Source organism: Dermochelys coriacea, chromosome 27 (genome assembly GCF_009764565.3).
Source record: "Dermochelys coriacea isolate rDerCor1 chromosome 27, rDerCor1.pri.v4, whole genome shotgun sequence".
In the NCBI taxonomy this organism is placed as follows: Eukaryota; Metazoa; Chordata; order Testudines; family Dermochelyidae; genus Dermochelys; species Dermochelys coriacea.
In genome coordinates this window covers 6,280,240-6,304,522 of record NC_050094.1, presented here as the reverse complement: position 1 = coordinate 6,304,522, position 24,283 = coordinate 6,280,240, and the positions used below count along the sequence as shown (strand labels likewise).

General features: G+C 52.1%; 1 protein-coding gene across 1 annotated transcript in view; it reads right to left on the bottom strand.

Annotated features, from left to right (window-relative positions):
• Nucleotides 1-1,999: 1,999 nt before the first annotated feature.
• Nucleotides 2,000-24,283, bottom strand: part of MRC2 (mannose receptor C type 2) — a 95,365-nt gene continuing 73,081 nt past the window's right edge. Inside the window, exons 16-30 of the mRNA XM_038385507.2 lie at nucleotides 22,529-22,564; nucleotides 20,297-20,457; nucleotides 19,582-19,649; nucleotides 18,067-18,167; nucleotides 17,271-17,416; nucleotides 16,555-16,669; nucleotides 16,154-16,317; nucleotides 14,704-14,812; nucleotides 13,096-13,334; nucleotides 12,831-12,999; nucleotides 12,034-12,183; nucleotides 11,244-11,363; nucleotides 9,729-9,908; nucleotides 8,494-8,520; nucleotides 2,000-7,734 (exon numbers count right to left, since the gene is read on the bottom strand). Of these exons, the coding sequence (XP_038241435.1) occupies nucleotides 7,514-7,734; nucleotides 8,494-8,520; nucleotides 9,729-9,908; nucleotides 11,244-11,363; nucleotides 12,034-12,183; nucleotides 12,831-12,999; nucleotides 13,096-13,334; nucleotides 14,704-14,812; nucleotides 16,154-16,317; nucleotides 16,555-16,669; nucleotides 17,271-17,416; nucleotides 18,067-18,167; nucleotides 19,582-19,649; nucleotides 20,297-20,457; nucleotides 22,529-22,564 (2,006 nt within the window). The 3' untranslated portion in view covers nucleotides 2,000-7,513. The remainder of the gene's footprint in view (nucleotides 7,735-8,493; nucleotides 8,521-9,728; nucleotides 9,909-11,243; nucleotides 11,364-12,033; nucleotides 12,184-12,830; nucleotides 13,000-13,095; nucleotides 13,335-14,703; nucleotides 14,813-16,153; nucleotides 16,318-16,554; nucleotides 16,670-17,270; nucleotides 17,417-18,066; nucleotides 18,168-19,581; nucleotides 19,650-20,296; nucleotides 20,458-22,528; nucleotides 22,565-24,283) is intronic.

Below are 24,283 nucleotides of genomic sequence, written 5' to 3'. Positions count from 1 at the left end.
GCAATGTAGTGTTTCTCAGAAAGATTTCCATTGCTGTTTGCCATTAAACATCATGGCCCATTGTGACTTTCCTGTCAACCCATCAGCTTCTCTTTCCCCATTCTTGTGAGGAGTGCACTGGGGGGAAAAAATCAACTCCTGCTACTCTTAGCTTTTCTGCTTTCAATTTCCAGCTCTGTTTTTTTTTTAATCAACAAGCAAAAGAAGCAGAAAGCTTCAGTAGGACACATAGCACCACATTCTGCTCTGATATGCAGTCTCATTGAGATCAGTTGGATCATGCTGGGTATAAACCAAGGCAAAATTTGATCCAGGCCGTCCAATGTTAATCAAAATTAAAGGTCAGTATGATCGACACATGACATTTTGATTAAAAAACTAAAAAGATATAACATTAACATAGCACACATCAAATCGATTAAAAGCTGGCTAACTGATAGATCTCAAAATGTAATTGTAAATAGGGAATCATCACTGAATCGTTGTGTTTCTAAAGTGGGCCCCCACAGTTAATTGGGGCGTGGCCTTGTGCAATTAACATTTTATTAAGAATTCCGGAAGAAAACATAAAATCATCACTGATAAAGTTTTGGTAGATGACACAAAAATGTGGGTAGTGGGTAAAGAATGAAAAGGATATGGCCTAGTACAGAGCAAATTGTATGGTTGGTAAGCTGGCACATGCAAAAATAGGTTTAGATATGGCTAAATATAATTGCATTAAATCTAGGAACAAAGAATGGAGGCCATACTTACACAATGGGGAGACTCTATCCTAGGAGGTAGCGGCTCTGAAAAAGATTTGGGTGTCATAGTGGATAATCAGCTGAACAGAAGCTCTCAGGGTGATGCTGTGGCCAAAAAGGGCTAATGCAATCCTTGGTGTATAAACAGGGGAATCTAGAGTAGGAAGAGAGTTTATTTTACCTCTGTATTTGGCACTGGTGCAATTGCTCCTGAATAGTGTGTCCAGTTCTGGTGTCCACAATTCCGAAGGATGTTGATAAATTGGAGAAGGGTGCAGAGAAGAGGCCATAAGAATGATTAAAGGATTAGAAAACCTGCCTTATAGAGACATACCTAAGGAGCTCAATCTATTTAGCTTAACAAAGAGAAGGTTAATGCGTGATTTGATTGCCGTCTGAAATACCTGCGTGGGGAACAAATATTAAATAATAGGCTCTTCAATCTAGCAGAGAGTTATAACAGATCCAATGGCTGGAAGTTAAGCTAGACAAATTCATACTGGAAATCAGGCATACATTTTTTTTTACCAGTGAGAGTAATTAACCATTGGAACAACTTACCAAGGGTCTGGTGGATTCTTCTATCACTAACAATTTTAAAATCAAGTTAGATGTTTTTCTAAAAGATTTGTTCTAGGAATTATTTTGGGGAAGTTCTATGGCCTCTGTTATTTAGGTCAGACTAATGACCACAATGGTTCCTTCTGGGCATTGGAATCTATGAAGCTCAATTCTTACTATAAGCAATATTTAAGCTTGGTCTTGAAAATGGCTGCTTTCCTGAATCAGGGCCAGAAAACCAAGTTATAATATTGATAAATATTCTAGGTTCAGTTGATCAAATTCAACCATCCCAAATTCCAGCCCCCGAATCTTCCAACTCTTATTGAGGAAACCCCAGAACACTGGCTCCAAGTCTGACATACCTCATAAACTGGTGGAACTGGCTGTCAAAATATAAATACCCCCCTTTGAAAAATGTGCACTGCTCATTGACTGAGATTTAAAAGAGAAAACAAACAGCTGCCTCCCTCTAGGGACAGCAAAAATCACCTGCAAGGTCCCTTGACTATCTGCAGAGCAGCCATTAACAAACTCACAACTCACACTCCATCAACTGGGTGAAGCAGAGATGGGACACACACACACAAGCAGAGAGGAAGGCTAAATCTGAGTCCAGCTCCTCAGACCATTAGGACCCAAGGTAAAAAAAACCTTACATTTGCCAAATGAAAAAAAAAAAAAGAAAAACATTGATGGGGAAAGGAATTTTATTTCCAAGTTTCTAGAAGGATCTTACAAAACATGGAGAGTTAACCCCTCCCCTCCCCACATATAATTGATAGGGTTAGGGTCCTTTTAAACATTTCTTCACATTATTTTAACGGTGATAGGAAATACCATTTAACTGTGTATGAATTTTTTTGGTAATCCCAATCACTGTCAACTGATTACATGAATCTTTCCACGCAGAATTTCCCCTAGATTGTGCAGTTCTGAGTTTGTTATTTTGCCTTGAAAGAAAAAAAATTGATCAGAAACCTAAAAAAACCCTTAAAAAAGTGCTGTAATCCCCTGCTATTTCAGTACAGGGACCCTTCTGAGCTCTTCAGCCCCAAACCACCTTTCTTTTCCAGCCCAGGGCCCCCCACAGCTATGCCAGCAGACCTCTATTTAGACTAAGCAACCCTCCTGCTATTTGAGTTCGGAAGATCCCTAGAGAAGAGGCTGCTAATGCTAACAGTGTTGTTTTGAGTGTGTGATGTACCTAAATGCCCACTGGGGATTAGGATGAGATCAGCACATTCATCTTCATCCTCATCAGGTTTTTCCACCCAGATCTTCAAAGCTGAAAGGCTAGTGCATTCGTCCGCTGAGCCACACAGTCCCCCCCCCCCGCCCCCGAGTCTGCTTACAAACAAACAGCTCTGAATTGGACAAATCCTCGGGAAATAAGCACAGAGAAAGCCACAACAAAGAAATGGAAGTGGGGCAGTTCCATTATCTGTAAATTGCCCCTCATTGTGGACTATTATGGCAGATTTTAGACACCACCAACCAAAAATACAAAAACTAAAAAAAAAAAACCCATGAAAACAGTTTTACAAACACTTAATTTCCAGCTTAAGTGAAATCAACAAATTTTAAAATTCATACAGGTGCCATAATAATTAGAGTAATGAAAATTAGCTATTTCCCATTGTCTTTAGAACAACAAAAATTCAAGCCTCGGAGGCAGAGGGCTAAAATGAAATGTCTCTTACAGGGGCATGCTGTCTCGCTCCAGAGATGTTGACGGCCTCCTTTATGTCCCATTCCTATCAGAGATCACCCCTCAAGGGCTGAATGTCTCTCGCTGTCTCCAGTCATCTGGTATCCCAACTCTGGCAAAGCGTTTGTCGCTGAAGCCAGATGGTGGAGAGGAAAAGCTGAGCTCCATTCCTGGCTTCTTCCCCAGGAAACTCAGGCTTCTCTTATTGCACAGCTCAAAAGCATGAAAGAAGGGTATTGGCCATGCATTGCCTTCCTCCTTCCTAGCTATACTTAACACATGAAACAGGCAACCACAAATTCCCCGGCCATCTGTGTGAAAAAAGGTATATATTCAGCACGCATTCAATACAGTATAGTGAGAAGCTATCATTTCCTTTTAAAAGACCCAACATCCAAAATCAAGCCCACCCCACTTTTATCACAGACCGAATGAGGCAACTAATTCCAAACACAACAGAAAACAAACTAAATGCTCTGGGTTGTTTCTCCCAAGAAACATGATTGATCTGAAAGTCAGCAGAGATTAACAGCAGAATGGCTGTATGGAATGGTCCGTGCTGGGGATGGAGGGGAACAGATTGAAAGAGAGAGACTGAGACTATCAGTTTGGCAGCTCTGCGGCTGGGTATTGGAAGAGGGAGAGCAGTGAGTGTACTGGAATGCTAAACTGTATTATACAGGTTTCAGAGTAGCAGCCGTGTAAGTCTGTATCCGCAAAAAGAAAAGGAGTACTTGTGGCACCTTAGAGATTAACAATTTATTTGAGCATAAGCTTTCGTGAGCTACAGCTCACTTCATCGGCTGCATTCCAGCCACTAGGTGGCGCTATGTGTAAAATACCTTATTTAAATGAACCTCAGTCATATCTGGCAGAGCATTAAAGGATCTTCTGATGAACACATCTGGCATGTATAAGCAAACTCTGTAGCCATATCTGGTACAGAAGAACATGACCTGGTGACAGGAGTAAAATAAGAATAGAAACAGAAAGAAAACAGCAACAAAGGTTTCAAATAGAAAGAACAAAGCAACAAAGGTTGCAAGATCTCAATGCCCCAGAGAACTTCAGCTTTGACAAACCTTCACAATGGACAGACTAAAAACAATATTTTGCAAGTTTCACATTGCTACCAAGCTCTACAAGGAAACTGATGATATACAGGCATCTTCTTTAATTTATGCTATGGGGAAACAAGCAGAACATATCTTTAAATCCTTTGACTTTACTGAAGACAAAGATGACTATGAAAGGGTTCTGGCTATGTTTGAGGCATATTTTATACCTCAGAGAAATTGGTTTACAAAACAGCATTGTTTTCACCAGAGAATTCAAGAATCAGGGGGAAATGTTGAATGCTTTATCAGAACTCTGCATACAATGGCTGAAAACTGTGATTTTGGAAATGCAAAACATGAAAATATCATAGACAGGCTAGCTATTGGGTTAACAGATTAAAAACCTTTCACAGCAGCTACAATTGAAGAGAGATTTAACCCTAGCCACAGCTATACAGAAAGTAAAGCATTCTGAGCTGGTGAGACAGCAAAACCCAGAACAAGTTGACAAACCTGAAAAACCTACTGGCTTAGAAACTGTAAAAAGACACTTGAGTGCTAAAAGCCATCATCACAAAACCCCTGAGGCAGGGAGAAAGAACTTCCAGGCTAAGAGGGACAATTCCAGCCAACATGCACACGGTGTGGACAAAGTCATATCCCAAGAGATGACGCACATCCAACCGAGGCACACGGTGTAATAAATGCAGGAAATATGGACACTTTCCAGCTATTTGCTGCACCAAAGCAGTCAGGGACGTGACTCATATTACAGACAATCAAGAGCCATGGTTTCTGGGATCTACCACTTGTGATGACACAGAACCTGCTTGAAGAGTGAAACTGAATATTCATAGTAAGACTATTGACTTTAAAATTGATGCAGGAGCTGATGTCACAGTCATCTCAGAAGAGACATACAATCACCTTCCACACCTCCCAGAGCTCAAGTCACCTGACACAGCTCTGACTAGCCCTGGCAGTATTCTGAACTGCATGGGCCAGTTCACCACAGAAACAACAGGGCAGCCATGATAGGCCTAGTGAAAAAGGTAGAAGAACTCAATGGAGGATTTGACGATATTGGACTTTTGGGAGGCGATCCGGAACAAATCAACTTAAGAAACAATGCTGAACCATACAGCGTACAAACATCTCGACCAGACAGACTTGGCAAGAGACTAGCTGCAGATTTATGTGAATTCAGAAGACATCATTACCTGGTCATTGTGGACCATTTTTCCAGATATAAAGAAATAATGTACTTGAAAAACATAACATGTAGCAGTGTTATCGAGGAACAGAAGTGCACTTTTGCTCACTTCAGTATTTCAGGTCAACTAGTGATGGACAATGGACCACAATCCACTGCAGCAGAATTTAAGTAATTCCAAACAAAATATGATTTTGATCATATTACTAGTATCCCACTTTACCCACAAGCGAATGGAGAGATAATAGAGCTTTACAGGCAGACAGGAAAGTCCTACAGCAGGAAGATCCATTCACTGCTTTTCTGAGTTACAAATCAGCAACAACAGCTACTGGATACAGTCCAGCACAATTCCTGATGGGAAGACAACTCACAACTTCTGTTCCAACTTTGGAAAAGAACATATTCCCAAAGTGGCCACACATGGAGAGTAGCCAAAGTGGATAAAAAGGCTAAAAGAGCTTATGAACACTTTTACAACAAACGTCACTCAGAGAACTGCCAGGTCTAGAACCTGGTGACTGTTCACGTCAAATTGGATGGAGAAAAATGATTGGCAAGTCTGGTTGTCGTAAAGAAAAAGAGTTCAGCACCCAGATCATGTGTGACCGAGACCAACAGTGGAGAGTTCAACAGAAACTATTGGCATCTACGGTCTGTTCCTCAGAAAGAACAATCAACAGAGCAACTCTGCACATGGCAGATGCAGAATGACTCCTCAAAGATTCCAAACCTACCATTGCTAGTTGCTGCAACTAACAGCCAGCCAGATGACCAAATGTTACATGTTCGAGTGGTGTAATTAGAAGAACAGTATGATTCGGAGGCTGATTAACAGACTGATATGTACTGAACTTCAAACACAAAGTGATAGTTTAAATATTGTAAATAGTAGGAATGTAGAACTTAATGGGGGTGAAGTCATGGGAATGATAAACTGTTACACTGCTCAGCCACCACATGGCAGTGTGTGTAAAATACCTGATTTAAACGCATGTCAACCATCTCTGGCAGAGCATTAAAGGAACATATAATGAACACATCTGCTGTGTGTAAGCAAGCTCTGTAGCCAGTCCATATCTGGCACAGGAACATTTTTATAGAGTCAGGGACCTTTCATTCCTTACTCTGAGCTTCCTGTCAGAAATCTGCAATCAGACCCACACTGTAGCCTAGCAGCTTTGGGCATAAGCCACTTATTGGCACACGAGACAAAGCGGGTGAGCTCATCTTCCAGTTCTCTAAATCATTCAGGCATGGTGGAAGTGGCTCTGTTTGAGTCCATGGGAAAGGAGAAGTGGGGATGGGGATGGGCAAAGGATTCCGTCTCTGACACCCTAATGGAATAAATATAATTGCACTGTGACATGATGAGAAGTCGCAGGAAAAACGGCAGGGTGGGAATGAAGGCTAAGTGGAAAACCATTCCCTTGCAGCCTCCCCCACACCCCAATCAGACACAGTGCTGGAAGAGAAGGGAGTGCTCACACCTTTGTATCTGGCGGGGGGAGATGGGAAAGGACGGCCTCTGGTGTGATCCCAGGGGAGTTAGTGGGATGCCCACCCTGCCATTGCTGGAGGGAACGTGGGCCGTGGCCATGCTCTGCTAACTTAGAGGGATGCAGAAAGGGTCTGTTCTGTAGTAACCCAGGGAGGTGTGATGAAGATAGCTCAGACCCAGACGCTTGGGGAGGGGTGGGGAACCCTCCCACCTGGATAAGTGGAGGGGGAAGGGTTGGATTTAGAGACTGCTCACCTGGGAGGAAGTTCTCTCTGACCACCAGGGGAGCCAGTCCAGGCCACGAGGCCACTGGCCACCAGGGGAGCCAGTCCAGAGAGCAACAAAATGGCCCTAAATGCTCATGGCTATTAGTACCTCAGGGTCGCAGGTGCCTTGGCTCCTGTGTAGGTCTCTGAAAGGCTCTAACTGGGTGATCCTCTGCCCTCCCGCCGCAGCCTAGAGACTGCCTTCCCCTGAATTCCCATGGGTGCTGCAAACCCTGCTGATCTCCCAGGGGATGCGAGAGGGAGATGCTGCTAGCACCCCCGTGTTTGATTTCCTGGTGACAAAGGCCCTCGTTCCACCCCAAACCCCTTTTGGCTCTTCTTCCCTGTTCCAGCTGCAGTGATTCTGCTGTTGTCCTTTGCTGACCTTGTGTATTTGGTGTGGAGATAAGTGTGCCTGGTGCTCTCAGCCCCTCCCCCTTCCCCCCAACTCCCCCCATTAGTCTTGCTGTTCGTTCATCTCCATGTCAGACACCAGAATGTTCTTCTCGGCAGATTCGCTGGGGTTGGAGGTGGTGCGGCTGTATCGGGCGCTCTCAAAGGCCCCCCGCTCGGAGCTCCGCCGGCGCTTGTACAGGTAGATGGCGAGGGTGATCAAAGCGCACAGCGCTAGTACGGAGAGGACAACCACGGCAATGGCAGTCGTGTTGTCTGGGAGAGCTGAGAGGGGGAAAAAGCACATGAAACCCACACGACTAGGCCCTATCCTGGTCACTGTCTCCACTAAACTGAGGAGAAGCTGAAGCACAGCAAGGGGAACAGGCTTGCCCCAGGTCACCACAGCTAGGTCAGTGGCAGAGCAGGGCATAGGACCCAGGTGTCCTGTCTCCGAGTCCTGTACATCAGCTCCTGCAGACTTTCCCAGACACATGGGTTTGACTTCTCTAGCTCATAAGAGGGGTAGGCCAGGACACTGCAACAGAGACAGCTCCCACGGCTCAGAGGTTGGGAGGTAGGCCCCCAAAGCAGAGGTGGTTCCCGGGAGGGCTGCGGGGGCGTCCTTTTCCATGGTTGTAGTACCTGGTTCCACTCAAGGTGTCAGACCCCTCACTGCCAACCCGCAGCGCCTGGACGCCCTGTATCCCAGCCGCGGATGGAAGCCTTTCCTCTCTGTCTAGGAGAGGAATGATAGGAGCAAAGGAGCGGTGTGTGCACACAGTCTCCAGCCACAGAAATCAAGTGTGGCCCCTGCCCTGGAGAATTCACAGGGAAAGCTCTTAACCCAAAGGTGACCCTGGCCAGCCTGCCAAGATGTGGGCGCAGCGGCAGGTGGCAAACATGGTCACTCCTGCTGGTATTAATAGGAACCAAGCTGCCAGGCCCTGGTACTCCCTTTGTCCCATACAACTCCAGGAGCTGGGGCTGGACAGAACAAGGCCTTGCGCCCATGTTGATCTGTGACCCTTCTGTGCCACTCACCTGATCGGGAGAAGCTGCTCTCCTCAACTGCAAGGGGAATGAAGAGAGAGACAAATCAGTAGCCTGCCAGAGTGTCCTTCCTTCCAGACTCATTATTGCCAGTGGGGAAGGGTGTGTTCCTCCCCTGCCGCCCAACCCTGCCTGCTACAGCTGGGGCAAATGGCTGCTGCAATACAGAATACGTGCCCAGTCTACGCATTGACTCATCAAGTTTCCTGGACTGGCACTCAACCTGGCCCCCCCGAGCCCACCCCACACCCACAGAGTCCCTGGCACCCCCCGAGCCCACTCTGCACCCACAGAGTCCCTGGTGCCCCCCGAGCCCGCTCTGCACCCACCGAGTCCCTGGCACCCCATGTGCCCACTCTGCACCCGCCGAGACCCTGGCTCCCCCTATGCCTGGGGTGACAATCCTGCAGGGAGGTAGGTGCTTTCACCTGAAACCCACAATGCTGAAGACTCCTTGGCCCACTGCCAGCGCTGGGTGTAAGCAGAGTCCCCAAGCAGCTCAAAGGGGCCCCCATTTGAGTTTTTAGTATGTATTATGGGGTGCCTAAAGTATTCCTATTAGGGACCCCAATGGGCTAGCACCGCCTCTGCCTGGGCCTGATGTTATTTATGTTGCTTCTGAGCCCAGGAGGATCTGCCAGGCCCTTTGGATGCACCAGAGCCTGGCGCAAACGGCCATTTTCACAGGTTAAGAAGCCCGCTGGATCCTGGGCGCTCGAAAACGTCAGAATGAGCTGGCTGTCAGAAGGGTACAGACAGGACAAGAGTATGAATCCTAATCCTGGGCTCCGTGCACTGCTCCGCCGATACCCATCAATCCTCCTCCACAGCCCCAGCTATTTCAACCCTGGGTCCCCACCCACCTCTGCTGATGCACCTCAGTCCTTATCTGCTATTCCCCACCCACAGCTCTGCTATTACAATTCAATCTGACCTGCTGCAACTCTTACCATGTTAATCCTGCACTTCTCCGGTGCAAAGGCTGGCAATTGTACTGAGCTGCACTCTGGGTGCGGAGGACAAGGTGCTATGAAGTACCATGCCCCTGCCCAAACTCCTCTAACCAGGCTCTGAGCCCAGGTCCCCGGAGACAGAAAATCAATCAGCACCTGAGCCCCAGAGCGATTTACTCTGCCCCGGCGGGCGGTTCTCTTGATCTCAAACTCTTTCTCTGTTTGAAGTGAAAGCCACCAAGCCAAGTCAGCCGGCTCCCTGGGGCCTCTTACCTCGGGGAATCTTACAAATGACCCCCATGGTGACATTAGAGCAGGAGCCCAGGTGCCACACCCCGTTACTGCTCTGGATCCAGTAGCAGCTGTTCTGGCTGAGCATGCTGGGCCCAGTGTCGTGCTGGCCCCAGTTGGAGTAGTTCATGGCTGTGTTGTCGTGCCAAACCAAGGTGCCTCCTAGGAGAAGGGAAGAAACCATCACACAGGGCTGCAAGGGCAGCTGGAACCTGGCCCAGCTGAGAGCCGCGGGGCTAGTGTCTTGTCAGGACACCTATCTAGTGTCACATGGGAGCAGGCAGCTGCTGCCTTCATTTTCGGTATGACGGAGCAGTCTGTTGATTCTACAGTTCCCAGCATCCAATGCTCTATTCTGATGTGAGCAGCAGCTGGCAGAGTCTATAGGTTCCAGCAGGATGAGCTGAGTGGCCTGGCCATGTTGAACGCAGGGACTGGTCATCTCCAAAGAGCTATAAGCTGCATTGCAGAGCAACACGGGCTGCCCTGGGCCCATGAGCTGCCCTTTGACAGTGTTGAATCCCAGCACCATATCCAGTGTGGCCTGGAGGTCCCCTTAGATCAGCCCTACAGGTGATCCAGGCAGGTCGGAGACAACGTCCCAGGCCAAACTCTCCCTTGGGAGACTGGACTGGGGCTGCAAACGTCCAGCCACTCCTTTGTCTCACTTCCCCTGGGACTGACACAGCAAATTCCTTTACTCCAAAGTGCCTAGAGCTACACAGGCCACTGCATGCAGAAGACATATCTTCCCCCACAGAACGGGTAACAGCGCCTACAAGAGTACCTGGCTTCCACATGCATGGGCTCTTTGATATGTGCAGTTCCCTAAGTGCTCATTCGCCGCAGTGCATCGCTGATAACAGTAACAATGAGCCCAGATCTAGCGATTCCCCTCTGTACATCTCCAAGCACTTCAGCACAGGAGGGACAGTAACATTATCCCCATTCGTGCAGACAGAAAAATGGAGGCAAATAATGGAAGAGCTGGGAACAGTGCCGAGCTGTCATAGAATCATAGAATCATAGAATATCAGGGTTGGAAGGGACCCCAGAAGGTCATCTAGTCCAACCCCCTGCTCAAAGCAGGACCAAGTCCCAGTTAAATCATCCTAGCCAGGGCTTTGTCAAGCCTGACCTTAAAAACCTCTAAGGAAGGAGATTCTACCACCTCCCTAGGTAACGCATTCCAGTGTTTCACCACCCTCTTAGTGAAAAAGTTTTTCCTAATATCCAATCTAAACCTCCCCCATTGCAACTTGAGACCATTACTCCTCGTTCTGTCATCTGCTACCATTGAGAACAGTCTAGAGCCATCCTCTTTGAAAGCCCCTTTCAGGTAGTCCTGACTCCCAGTCCAGTGCTCCACCCATGGGGCCATGCCGCTTCCTGACACCAATGATCTGCAGTGAAGTCAGAAGCGCTGCTCCAACCTCTCCAGTTTCTAAAAACGCTGGAGCCAGACAAATCACTCCCTTTGTAACATGTTTCTTTTACCTTTCGGGTTAAACGTCATCCCCAACCAGGCGCCCTTGGATTGGCTTTCGTAGGCTTGGAGATGCTCCCAAACGAACACGTTCTCTGTCTCATCCTGGATGGACAGCACCGTGCCACCAGCTGCGGAGGAAAAGACACATCAGAGGAATGTTACGGGGCCAGCCGCTCAGAGGAAGGGAAGCGCAGCCTGCGGGTGCTGGATCTTGCTCCAGTGGCACACCTGCTCCCTTTGCTGAGACCTAACAGGAAGGGGCCTTTGTTTAAGTAGATCCAACGCCCAGCAATGGTTCCACAGACAATCAGCAGGAGCTTGCAGAGCCTCAGCTGGTGCAAAAGCCTGAAACATTCCACGGAGGTCATCAGAGCTCTGACAATTTACATCTGCTGAGGATCTGCCCCATAGCCCTGTGAGAAGAAGTGATTATTGAAAGGATTGGTTGATCACACACTGAACACATGGAGATTCGGCCTGAGAGTGACTGAAGTGGGGAAGCACCCAGGAGAGAGATACACAAGAGCACTGGGCCAGGAGAAAGGGGGATGAAGGTTAATTTATACTGACCATGAGGGACCGCAAGCGCTGGAGTCCGTGGAACTGGCTCTGCATGGGAAGGGGTGGAAGCTGCACTGCTTGGGGTATTTGAAATGAACTGGACAATTCACTGGCAGGCACATTACAGGGAACAACCCTGCCTGGGTGTGGGTGGAGCCCATGATCTAATGGGTCTTAACCATCTTGTATTCCTAGGCTCGCATGGTCGGGCTCGCTGCACTCGAACCTCTTTCGTACCTTTCTGGCATCTCTTTATGGCGTCCTTCTGCCCCAGAGTGACCTCCATGTGGAAAGTGTAGCAGTGATTCCTAAAGGGGATCCAGGAGGAATCCTCCACTGACTTGGGACAGCTCCCACTGTAACTCCACTTGTGTGACCGGGGGGACCCTGCAAAGGAGCCGAAGCATGGGTAAGGAGTTTTTCTTTTCCCTGGAGGTCCCCTCTCTGCCTCACCACCACTCCGCCTCTTCCCACCTCTGCTCCGCCCCCTCCCTGAGGCCGCTGCCTGCTCGGTACTCTCTGCCCTCCCCCCAATCAGCTAATCGGGGGTGCCACCAAACAGCTGATCGGTGGCACCGCCAAACAGCTGTGGCTGGATCAGAGAGAGCACCCCAAGGGGGAGGGAGGAGGAAGAGACCAAACATCTCTTTCCAGGGAAACGTTGCAAGCAGGAGCATTGCTGATGACCCACCAACACTGGAGTTTAGGTCTTGTCTGTACCCTGCCTTGCATGGATGAGCAAGAGAAGACACAGGCCATGTCTGGAACACCTTCCTGCCAGGCCAGCTCCTCTAGGTCCCACAGGGCCTCCCATCCCAGTGCGGAGCAGCTGCCACACCGTGCGCTCCCTGGATGGATTCCTGCAGCTCAGCCTGCAACCCACCCAGCCAGGGGCTCAGAAGCCACAGCTCGGCCTGCAAGCAGCATCCCACGGTCTGCAGCTGCCCAGCGGAGCGGCACCAGGGGTACCCGATGTGTTTCTTCCCCCTCCTCCCCCTGCGTCTCCTCTGCTCCCAGGTGGTCGGCGCACACACCTGTGTTGACCTTGCAGATAGCCCCTTGCAATTTGGTGTCACAACCGGCTGTCCGCCACGTCCCATCCACATCCATGTAGGAGCAGCCCGTGACCTGCTGAGGCTCCCCGTCCTGCCAGTTGACATAGGACAGGCTCTCTTCCGTGAACCACGAATAGCTCCGGCCTCCCTAAAAACCACCGATACAGGGGAAGGCTCAGGGGCAGCTCAGAGCACAACCCTTCCCCTCTGCCAGCCCTTGAGGGGGCAAGCCCCCCTCTCCTACCTCCTCATTGGCCAGGCCGATCCAAAGAGGGGCCCGCAAGCTGCTGATGGCTTGGGTGAGGTAGGCCTGGGTGTAGGGATCCAGCACGCTGGCCAGCGTGGCGTTGTGGGTCTCACACAGCAGCAGGGCCTCCTGCCACTTCAGGGGTTTCTGCAGGATACGGTAGGTGCTGTTGAGGTAGGAGAGCGGGGAGTTGGGGGAAGGGGGATAGCTGGTCCGGGATGAGCTCAGAGTTGGGTCTGGGGAAGGAAAGAGACACAGTCAGATCTCTGTCCAGAATCTCTCTTTGCACTGGTGCGATGCCTCTCGGCACTGCCACAGGGCATCCCATCCCAGTACAGGAGTGGGGCCTGGGAAGAGGGCAGAAACGAGACCATGTGAAAACGCCCCTGTGGGTAACTGTCGCACCAGCTCAGGGCAAAACACGCCGCTGAACGGACAGCAAAATGTCTCACCCCTGGCAGGCGACATCCAGCTCCAGGAGAGAAGGCAGTCACCAGCTGCAGGTTTTTGTTCAAAGCAGAAGCCAGGCTGAGGAGTGTGCGTGTGAGCATGGGTTGGGGAATCCCAGCGCGGGGGCACATTCAGAGTCTCACAGTTGTGACTGTTTAGCACATGAGGATCTGGGCCCCAGGGTTGCTGCCCACATGCAGAGTGAGATGTGGGGCGGCTCATGGACTCCGGTGGAGCTGAGTGAGTTGCAAACGCAGCGCGAGTGGGACAGAATATATTTTGCATCGTGTTAAGGAGACGGGCAGGCATGTGGGAGCTAAGAGGCAGGTTGCTGAGATGTGTGGGGAGGGCCATGGGATGCTGATGCTGAGTGGTCCAGCACCGTGTTGGAGATAGATTTAGCCGGACCTGGCACAGTATTAGAGCTGGGACCAAAACCACAGGTTTGGGTCAGGATCTGAAAGCAAGCCTGTCCTACATTCCAGGTGGTGCATGTTTGGTGCCTGTATTTGGGCTCCAACTAGGGTGACCAGACAGCAAATGTGAAAAATCGGGGCAGGGGGTGGGGGGATAATAGGAGCCTATATAAGAAAGAGACCCAAAAATTGGGACTGTCCCTATAAAATCGGGACATCTGGTCACCCTAGCTCCAACCCAGCCCTGCACAGAGCAACTGGTGTGGCATGCTGAGATACCCCGTGGAGGGGTGTTCTAGAAACGGCAGCTGTATTTCTTTGCAGCGTATTGTGGGACACGTTCAGCCTGACAGACGTGCCAGCACACGGATAGCCTGGCGCCAGGGTGGCACACAAGCATCTGCACCGATCCTTTCCCCAGCACCTTGGCTCGCATTACAAGAGAATTGGGACCGTCAGCCCCACAAGTGTGGTTGGTACCAGAGAACCCAGGCAAAGTGCGTGCTGCCCAGAGAAGTTGGATGCTGACAGCTGGGCGCAGAGCTGATCTGGCAGCATCAAAGCCCAGCTGCGGCCAGTGACCCAATAAAGGCAGCACGTAGGGGGCTGTGATGCCAGGTCACCAGGGGCTACGGTTACACAGCTTGTTTCTGACCTGAACCCGCCCCACCTTCTCTGCAGTAGGTGCCATGGGCAGGGCACCTGCACATGCCCGGTGCTGTCGGCCCCTCTCCCCTACCTATGCTACGCTGGCAGATGTAGCCATGCTTCTCCTCCAGGCAGTTCCTGTCGTCCCAGCGGCCAGTGAAGTGGGGAGGGGAGCCGTGCCAAACCATCGCGCAGTTAGTCTACAAAACAGAAGCCAGAGAGGTCAGCGCTGCCTCTGCAAGCCCTGCTCTGCTCGGAGGAGCGGGGGCAGCTGGCCGAGTGGCAAAGGCAGCTCTGCGTGCTGGCGCTCAGACCGGTCAAAAGCCCCCAGTGGGCGCTGCGCCTGCTTGGCTTGACGTTCCACAACGAGCATCCTTCCCAGGTGCAATCGACATCCCTTGTGCTGCAGCTGCCACGGGTCCTATGTTCCTACTAGCGGGAGGGGATGACCAGCCGGGCTGTGTGTCCAGGGGTGGGTGTGTTATCATTATGAGTAGTGGTATCCTGAGCCCAGCCCCTGAAACTGTCCCTGGGAGCGGAAAGGATCCTGGCGCCACATTCTGGCTGCCTGGCACCGTTATGGCAGCCAAAGCAGGTGGAAAGAGCTGGCTGGCTGGGGAGGGCACCTCCATGGCGCCCCCTCCCAGCGTGGCCAGAACATCACCAAGTCTCTGCTCCCTTCCCAGTGCAGCAGCCACCCGAAGATGCACTAGGTGGTGCCGGGAACCAAACCAGGCTGCTGCCAGCCTCCGGACTGGGGTGGGGAGTGGGCACGGGACATAAACCCCAACCCCACCCCTAAGGTGCCAAATGCAGCCAGGGATCCAGCCTGTAGAGTGCTCCCGGGCACACCACTCCTATCTATCTCCCGAAGACCCCATTTAACTGCCCTGGCAGCAGCACAGAGAGAGAGACAGGGTAGCTAGAGAGGGACACTGCCCCACCCCACCGCCAATGCAGGCTGATCCCTAAGGCGTATTCTTCCCCACTCTGTCCAGTCCCCTTTTAAACCTCCCACAGGGCTCCCTCCCCAGACCCTTGGGAGATGGTTCCACAGCCCGATAGCCTCCGCCATCAGGACCCATTTCCCAGGGTCCCACTCATGTTTCCCTTTGCTCATTGTTCATCCCAGACGACTAGGTACCCACCCTCGCTGGGCTGCTGTCAATGCTCCTCTCCCGGCCTGGGGGTTCGCATCCTTCACGGACTTGCCAATGGTCACTTCTCCATTTTTAGCCATTGTATAGCCAAGCAGAGCTGCCAGAACTGAGTCATCCTATTGGCCAGTGCCCGGAAGATAAAACCTCAGGGCTTCTGCAAACTTCTAACTATTAGGGATCAGGAGAAGATCTCCCTGAGATTATCTACGGGGTTCTTGATCCTCCCTCTGAAGCTGGCCAGTGTTGGGGATGGGATATGGGGCTAGCTGGCCCCCTGCTGGGCTCCGATCTGGAAATTCCTACATTCCACCCACGCCCCAGCAGCCAGGCTGAAAACAACAGGCTGGGATAGTCCAGAAAGGGGCCCAGGGAGTCGCTCACCGGTTTGTCGTTCACTGTGGAGGTGCCATACCCAGAGGGCTCCCCTGGGGCCCAGTTGACGTATCGGAGAGGTTCTGATTCCACCCACTGGAACTCCTGCTTGGCATCGTGGAGGCCGAGCCAAAGGTTAAAGGTCACATTGGGGAGGATGGATGTTATAAAAGCTGAAAGATGAAAATACAGGAGAAGGAGGGAACCAGCTGATCAGCGGCGGAGTCACGGGGCACTGCCGAAAGCGCATGCTCCTGACCCCTCTGTCTGCAGATTATGCTCCTGGCTGGTCTCGGGGCCACAGGCCGGCTGTTAGACCAAGCTCCTCACAGGCAGCCCTCGGGGTCCTGTGATACCCTGAAACTGCCCAGCCCTGGCAGAAGAAGAGAGGCCCCAGGGGGACACCCTACCTTGCTCTAGGTGGTTGGAGATGGTGGCCAGCACAGAGCCCTGGCTCTCGCATGCTCGCTTCGCTTCCTGCCACTTCACCTGCTCGGCCTTGTCGTGGCCCTTGATGCTGAAACACTGGGCAAGGCCCGAGGGCAGACGAGAGAGACGTTCAGGAGGCGTTTCCCAGCCCAGCAAGCAACGCACCCACCCGCCTCCCTGCCTTCCCTTCACCGCCACACTCACTCCCCTTCCTTGTGCTCCTAGGAACTTGTTTGAATTACTAGTTGTCCAGGAGCCCAGTTACAGATCAGAACCCCGACGTGCTGGGTGCTGTACAGACAGAACAAGAATGACCTCCGCCAGTATACCCCCTTACAAACTCACACACAGACGCACCTATTCCCCACCTTAACCCCCACCCACATACTGCCCTTCCCCAACTGGCCACAGACAAACCTTGTATCCTCCCCACTTACCTACACACACACACACTCACAAACACACACAAAACTCCCTCTCCTGTCCACATACTCAATGTAGTATTTCACTTTCCTCAGTCCCACAGCCAGGTCGTGGAAAGCCCCAGCAGTGCTGCCCCTAGAGGGTCCTAAACCCACCCCTGGGAGATCCTGGGCCCTTTGCACACACACAAGAATATGCAGAAATGTAAGCAGACGCACGTGCGGGGGGACAGACAAGATGGACGGACCTTGCATCTACAGGTCTCCTGGAATACCTTGCTGATGAATGGGATCCAACCCCATGCGCAGCCACCAGGCACGGGAGTAGGCAGTGGTGGCAGAGAGGGCTTCACCGCAGTGGTGTTACTCCGTTTGCAGATATACGGCAGAGCAGTTAGACACTTCTGGTCCCCCCAGTCCTCTTCAGAGAAAAGGAGAGAGCATGCGACTTTCCTCTACATGGTCCAGGCAGCCAGTGGAATGCAACTCCCTCGACTGGAAGGGGCTTTGATATTGCAATGGCCTCAGTGCCTCCAGCATACCAGCTACCTCAAATATTAACTTCAGTTTGGTACATCTGTACCGGATATGTGCAGAGGGGACAGGTGTGTAGGGGGTGTCTGTCATGTAGGACTCACATGCACAATCCATGGTGGTTACATGGGACTTGGAGTCAGGACTTGATTTTCAGCTCTGCCAATGACTTACTGGGCAAGCCACTCAGACCCAGTCTCCCTGCCCCCACAAGATTCCCCCAGGGCTGACTCTCAGAGGCACCTAGCACCTGCAGCTCCCATTGACTTCACTGGTGGGTGCTCAGCACCTCTGAGAATCAGGCCCAAGATGTCTCCAGGCTGGGCTCCCAAAAACTCAGAGGCCACTTACGAAAATGTTGGTTCCCCCCACCCCCCATCTCCGTGCCTTAGCTCCCCCATCAGTGAATCGGGGATCATGGTACTGAGCCACCTGGCCGGAGGGGCTGCCAGAGGGGTCACTGACGAGTGCCCGCGGTGCTTTGAGATAGCTGCGCTGATAGTGCGGCCATTCGCCTAACACGTACAAACCTCTCACCTCTGCTGGCCGTCATGTACACGCACTTCTTCTCCTTGCTGATCGGCCGCGGCTTGCCCGGTGCCCAGGAGATGAAGTTCAGGAGGGAGCCGTCGGACCACCTGGGGAAGGCAAGGGTGGGAAGGGTCAGCAGCTGCATGTGGAAGAGGGTGGAAGGCAAAGCGAGTGGGAGAAGAGGCTAACAAGCGGGCAGACTCTCATGCACTCAGAGGAGGGGTATGAGAAGCAGAATGCCCAGAGCCAGGGGACGGCAGGATTCCTGCAGTGCAGGCTCCTTGCCGAGCAGCTCCCCCTATGCCCCCTGCCACTGCCCATTCAGTTGGGTGCACTCACCTGGCGTGTGCCGCTTATAATCAAAGAGGGTGGGCTTCAAAGCAGCCAGTGTGGTGGAACAGCTGAGGAATAATTCTGCTCCCATCCAAGCCCAGGGGAGCCTGGTCACTGACTGCCATGGAGATGGGACCAGAAGTGAGCTGTGTGTGCAGGTACCGCTACTGCCCCCTGCTGGTGGCACAGGCAGACCTGCTCAAGCATGTGGCTGGAGCATCTATTCCACTCCCAGGCTAGGCACCACCCAGTGCAGACCCCCTGCCCATGGGAGCTCCCAAACTAATGTTAGACAAGACGTGTCCAGTGAGAGGAGAGCGGGGAAGGGGAGTAGGGAGACTGTGTGTTTACACCGTGAAGGCTCATGCATAGCACCACAGACTACCTGGATGAATTCTGACTCCTGGGGCAGAAGGTTTAATACCCCATCAACTGAGTGCAGCCCACACCCGCTCAGCATGGCACACGGGCCCTCTTCTAACAGTGGTTTAATTTCCTGCAGAGCTCGATGAGCCTGCCATAAGCTCAGCCAACAGAGGCGCCTGCTTCAAGACACAGGTGTGACGCCCACTGCCGATGGCCCGCCCGGGGCGTGACACTGCTCTTGCTGTAAAGAAACTCGCAGCAGCAGCTGCTCGAAGGCGTGTTGCAGCCTGCCTGTGGGTGCGGATGGGAGCACAGCAACGGCGCTCTGACCAAGCAGGGTTGGTGTGGACGAAGGCGGGGGGCAAGAAAGATCTGAATAAAAGCAGAGAAGGAGTAGCCAGGCCTGCTTTCCTCGTGACGGGAGCTGGTTTTTCAGCGTTGGCCACTTTGCTCTCTGGGCTGGAGAGGCTCCGCGCTCAGTCTTTAGGGGGGAGGCAGCTTTTCTAGACCACTCTTTAGGGAGTGAGCCAGGAGACAGACGCCCTTCTGCTCTCCCAGACTCGCATGCAATTCTCACTGAAGTCAGCAGGGGGAGCAGGTGTCTACCTGAGGGCGGAATGTTGACACACCCGCCCCCCTCCTCCTCCCGCTAAGGCATTTCCAGCTGGGATGAGCTGAGGGGTCCGGAGTCCTGCCCCAGTGTCCTCACCACAGCTGGAATTTAACGTGGGGTTCCCGGTTGGATTTGCACTGAAACACAATCCTTTTTACAGGAGAGAAGGAGAGCAGGATGCATGGGGAAGGGGGGGGGGGGAGACTCACTTGAATCGCCCGTCGTTTTCATAGGTGTGCAACCCGATCCACCAATGCTGCTCCTGGCCCCTGGAGAACTGGGGAATCCAAACATGGGGCACGTCAGCGTCACAGGCTGAGCCGAGAGAAGAGCAAATCCAGCAGGGCCCCATTCAGTTACTGCCTTCTCTGCTGGGGCCTACAGGAGCTGCCTGAGCCTGGCCCTCAGTCTGGGCTGCAGCCAACAGTTTCCCCAGGCCTAGAACCTAGCACAGGTGCCCCATGGCTATTGCAGGCTAGCTGGGTGATGAGCTGTGTCCAGCTCCCCTTCCCTCCCAGACCCTGCAGTGCCTTCCTCAAAAGGAGAAGATGCTCAGTACCCACCCACCCTCCTCCTCCTTCTTCCTCCTTCTCTTCATGCAGTAGCTTGGGAGGACCAATGAGATGCTTTTGCTGGTGCCAGCCAGTGGCTTCATGCACTAGCCCATGCAATGCACCACAGCCCTAAGACCAAGCCAGAATCAAACTCTGCTCTCAGTTACACAGGTAAATCCAGTAACTCTGCTGGCGTCAGCTGATGCCCTGTGAAATTACACCATTGAAACCCTGCTCTGGCTTTAATGATGGGAAGGGAACATTTTCCACAACTGTGCAGACCTGCTTCCCGCTGAACAACAGGGGTCAGTGACACGCAGTTGTCCGACAATGACCCAAGGATGCCCCATGCTTGGCTACATTCTCCTACCTTCTTCAGGTTCTGGCCCAAAAAATCCAGCTCGGCTTGGTTATGAACAGACACCAGTTCGGCTTGAAACCAGGTGCAGATCCGCTGAGCCTGCACCCAGGTCGAGTGATGCTCAAAGAATTTGTATTCTGCGTCCTGATATTTCACCCACTCTTTGCTGCCTGTGGACACAGAAGCACAGACAAGACAAGGCTGTGTATAGTGATGCTGGCTCAGCTGGCGGGCAGGCAGCCGGGCAAAACAGTGACGGAGAGAGGAGAGAATCTGCTCTTACAGTAACAGGCCCATCAGCAGCCCTCTGTGCAGCTTCCTTTGCATCTGTCACTCTTGCCGCAGGTGCTGGAATGCAACCAGCAAGGGGTTCTCCCTTTGGTAAGCTGGAGACATTTTAGTGCTGGGAGAACCTGACGTAGCAATGAACAGTGGAGCATATGCTATGCGAGCTTCCTGATGCAGTTCTACCAGTGCCCCTCACACCTGATCTGCAGCCCCTCCTGCTGTTCCAGTCTGGGATCTTCTCACAGCTCTGTTCAGGCCCCTCAATCCTGATCTCCAGCATCCTGCGTTAGTCCACTCCTGGCCCTTCTCCCCCAGCTCGGCTGTTGGCCCTCCAGCCGGAGCTACACACCCTGTGCTATTGCAGTCTTCCCTTCACCACTCCCTTGTCCGTTCTGCCAATTTCCCTTCCTTCTGACCTGCAGCAGTCTCTGCTGCTCTAGACTCAGGCCCCACAGCAGCATAGTTCTGCCAATGCACTTCAGTCCCGCCCCGTGGCGTGCCCTGCTATTCCAGCCCTCCCCCCTTGCCTCCCTGCTCCGCTGATTCTGCGCTGCTCTTCCACCCACTCTGCACCACTGGGGTTCTGGGGCAGAGTGCTCTAAGCAAGTCTTGCTGCATGGTGATTGGGTCATGCTGACACAGGCATGTTCAGGACGAGGTGGAGGGCAAATGCCTCGCACTTTGGCTCTTCCCTTGCACTTCAATCTGGGGCTCATGAGGTGGGTGGTTAGCCCACGGCTCCCATGCTCCTGGGCACAGAAAGAGCCCGAGGGTGCCCTGGGTTGCTCTCCAATGGGATCAATGCATGTTTGTGGCTGAGGGCATTTATCCGCCAATGCCATCTCTGGTTCTGGCACTGCGCAGCTACTGGCCCTTACTGAACGGCAGTGACATCCAGGCCAAGGCTGAGCAAACCCTTGGGGCGGGTCAAAATCTGCGGGGGGTGGGGAAGGGAGCAGTGCACTCCTCTGACAGACAAAGCTCTCCGTGCACTCCACGGGAATTCGCCTGCAGAAGGAAGGCCGGGCTCTGTGTTGTCCTTATTATGCCATCAGAACAGCTGTTCCCATGTGGTGCCTGGCCAGTTTGGGAGCGACGGCAACACCCCTCGCTCCGGGCACCTCAGGACTGTACAATGGCCCCTCCAGAGACACACCCAAATATTTAGCCTCTTTCCAAATTCTGCATTCCAGCTTTCCTGCCCAGTAACCCCCGGGGACAACTGCACCCCGTGCCTCGAGAAGAGCTGCCTGCTTGGCTTAGTAATACTGTCGCTTTGGGTTATGGCCCAGAGCCCTCCCTCCCTGCCACTGCTGAGACTGTGTTCACTCCTGGTACAAGTGGGAGAACTCTAGTGACTTCTCTAGGGTTGCGCCTCCTTATACGATGGGCAAGTTTTGTCCATTGAACGTCCAGCTCTCTTTGCGGAGACATCCGTCCATTTCACCCACAACCTGCTTGTTTCATTAAACGGCATTTGCAAAACTTTACATACAGTTTGGAGAAAGACTAATCTTGTGGCTGGAATGCAGGTCTGGGAGCCAGGACTCCTGGGTCCTTGTGTGATGCTGAGCAAGTCACCCTGCTGCTGTGTGCCTCGGTTTCCCCCACTGTAAAACGGGGCCAGCGATACTGACCGTCGGAGCTGATGGGGTTTCTGAGGCTTTGCTCATTAATGTTGTTGGGTGGGAGGCACCATGGAAGGACAGACACGTCCACACAGTGGAGACAGATGCTTCACTGGACAGGCACTCAGTCACACAAGGTGGATGCAAACAGGGGAGATGCGCACAAGAGGCAGATTCTTCCCAGACACACGCACACGCCACAAGATGCACACACACAACACATGCCCTCAGGATGCCGCACGCTCATCGGGGCAGGCAGACAGCAGCGGATGTGTAGAGACTCCAACGCGTAGGAAAACCTCCAGGAGATGATTCAACAACACACCTTGGGTGGGGATCTCTGGCTCCTTCACATCAGCACCTGTTCAAACACAGAGGAGAAGGGGGATGAGGGAGGGATGAGCGATGCTCCTGAATTCAGCTCAGCTCCTGCCTGTGGGCCTCAGCGGCTCAGATTCCTGCAAGGAAGATGCTTTCCCCCTTTATGTTCAGGGCTGCGCCACGTCTGAAGAATCCACTCAGACTGATTTCAATTAAATAAAAGTGACTTCCCAAGCCAAGTGGTTTTGGCTGGCAGCAGCTTCCTCTGGCTTTCATACCAGTTCTGAATTATGGATCACCTGCTTCTGGAGCCTGCTGACATTCTCGCGCTCTGCTGTCCAGGACCGGGGGGGGGGGATGCATCTGGATAATGACTTCTAATCCCGGGGATATCAGAGCACTGCAGCAGCTGTTGGCACATGCAGGGAGTGTGCGGTGATGGGAGGGAGAAGGGGAATCTTTATTTCATGAAGTTGGAGCTGGTGAAAGGTGCGGGAGGGACGCCCCCCTATGAATCCACAGGGCAAGCATTGCATGGACAACAGCAGCAGCAGCAGTTTCACACAGCCACTGCCCGCAATCCTGACCAGGAGTCACGCCAGCCTGAATTCAAAAGCAATCAGCACTCCCAGCTGTGGCTAGCTTTTCCCATTTGCTCGGCACCCAGCGTGCTGAGGCCTTATGAAAAATCTGGCCATAAACCATAGCATGGGCAGGGGGCTGAAGGGCGGTGCTGGGGGTTGAGGACTTGGGGGGAAATCCACCCCTCATTTGGGTGCCTAAAAGTGAACTGAGCTCTTTGGAAAATTTGTCCCTTGGTGTCTATTGGAGATTTGAGCAATTTAGCAAGTGGACCGAGGCTCCCAACACTTTTTGAAGACAGGCCACTGAAGAGCTCTCAGATTGCTGGTAATGACTTTGGGCCAGTGCCAACCTGCCCTGGAGTGCAAGCCAGACTCCAAACATGAAAGACTCCAAGTGCCAGACTCAGCCCCCTCAGCCAGCCAGCTCCCTGCGAATTGACCAAGGGTTTCAGTTTTTGCTCCGGCAGCAGTGTCCTCAGAAGCCCCCAGATTTGCTATTCGGTCTGAAGGGGCATGAAGCAGTGGGAAGATGGAAGTGCATCAAGCAAGACCGTCCCTTCTGCTCTCTAAGGGTTTTGTGGATGTGTATAAATAAAACACTAAAGCACCACACTCTAGTGGTTTACAACAGCATCTGGAACCTTCAGTAACAATTCAGCCTTAAAGGCAGAGGGCAGAGAAGTTGTGTGCCTGTGCACATGTATATTTAGAACATCTATCTACACATGCCCGCCCCCCGACACACACACACTCCTGGCACCCAGTACACACAAACAAAGCATCTGCTATAAACATCACTAAAAAATAATAATAATCGAGCTTAGAAATGTTTTGTAATCGCTTAAATCTCATTTATCTGTAAGCTTCTGTCCACCCCAAACGTCCCTAAAAAGCTCAGACATTAGCCCTTCAGGGCAACTAAGCTCACGGTAAATTTCAACCTTCAGTTACCTTTGCTGGAGAGTTCTCAAAAAATAGGGCTTAGATTCTTCCATTAGCAATGGGAGAAATGGATTATTTTCCATCTTGCTGCAGCTCCATCAGTGGAAGGGATTTGGCTCAAAAAAGAAAAATCACCTTTATACCGAAGCCAAATCTGACCCGTGCCAGCCCCAGAGGTGAACATTTCAGAGCGAAACGAGCATGTGAACACTGAGAGGTGGGGGTGATTTACA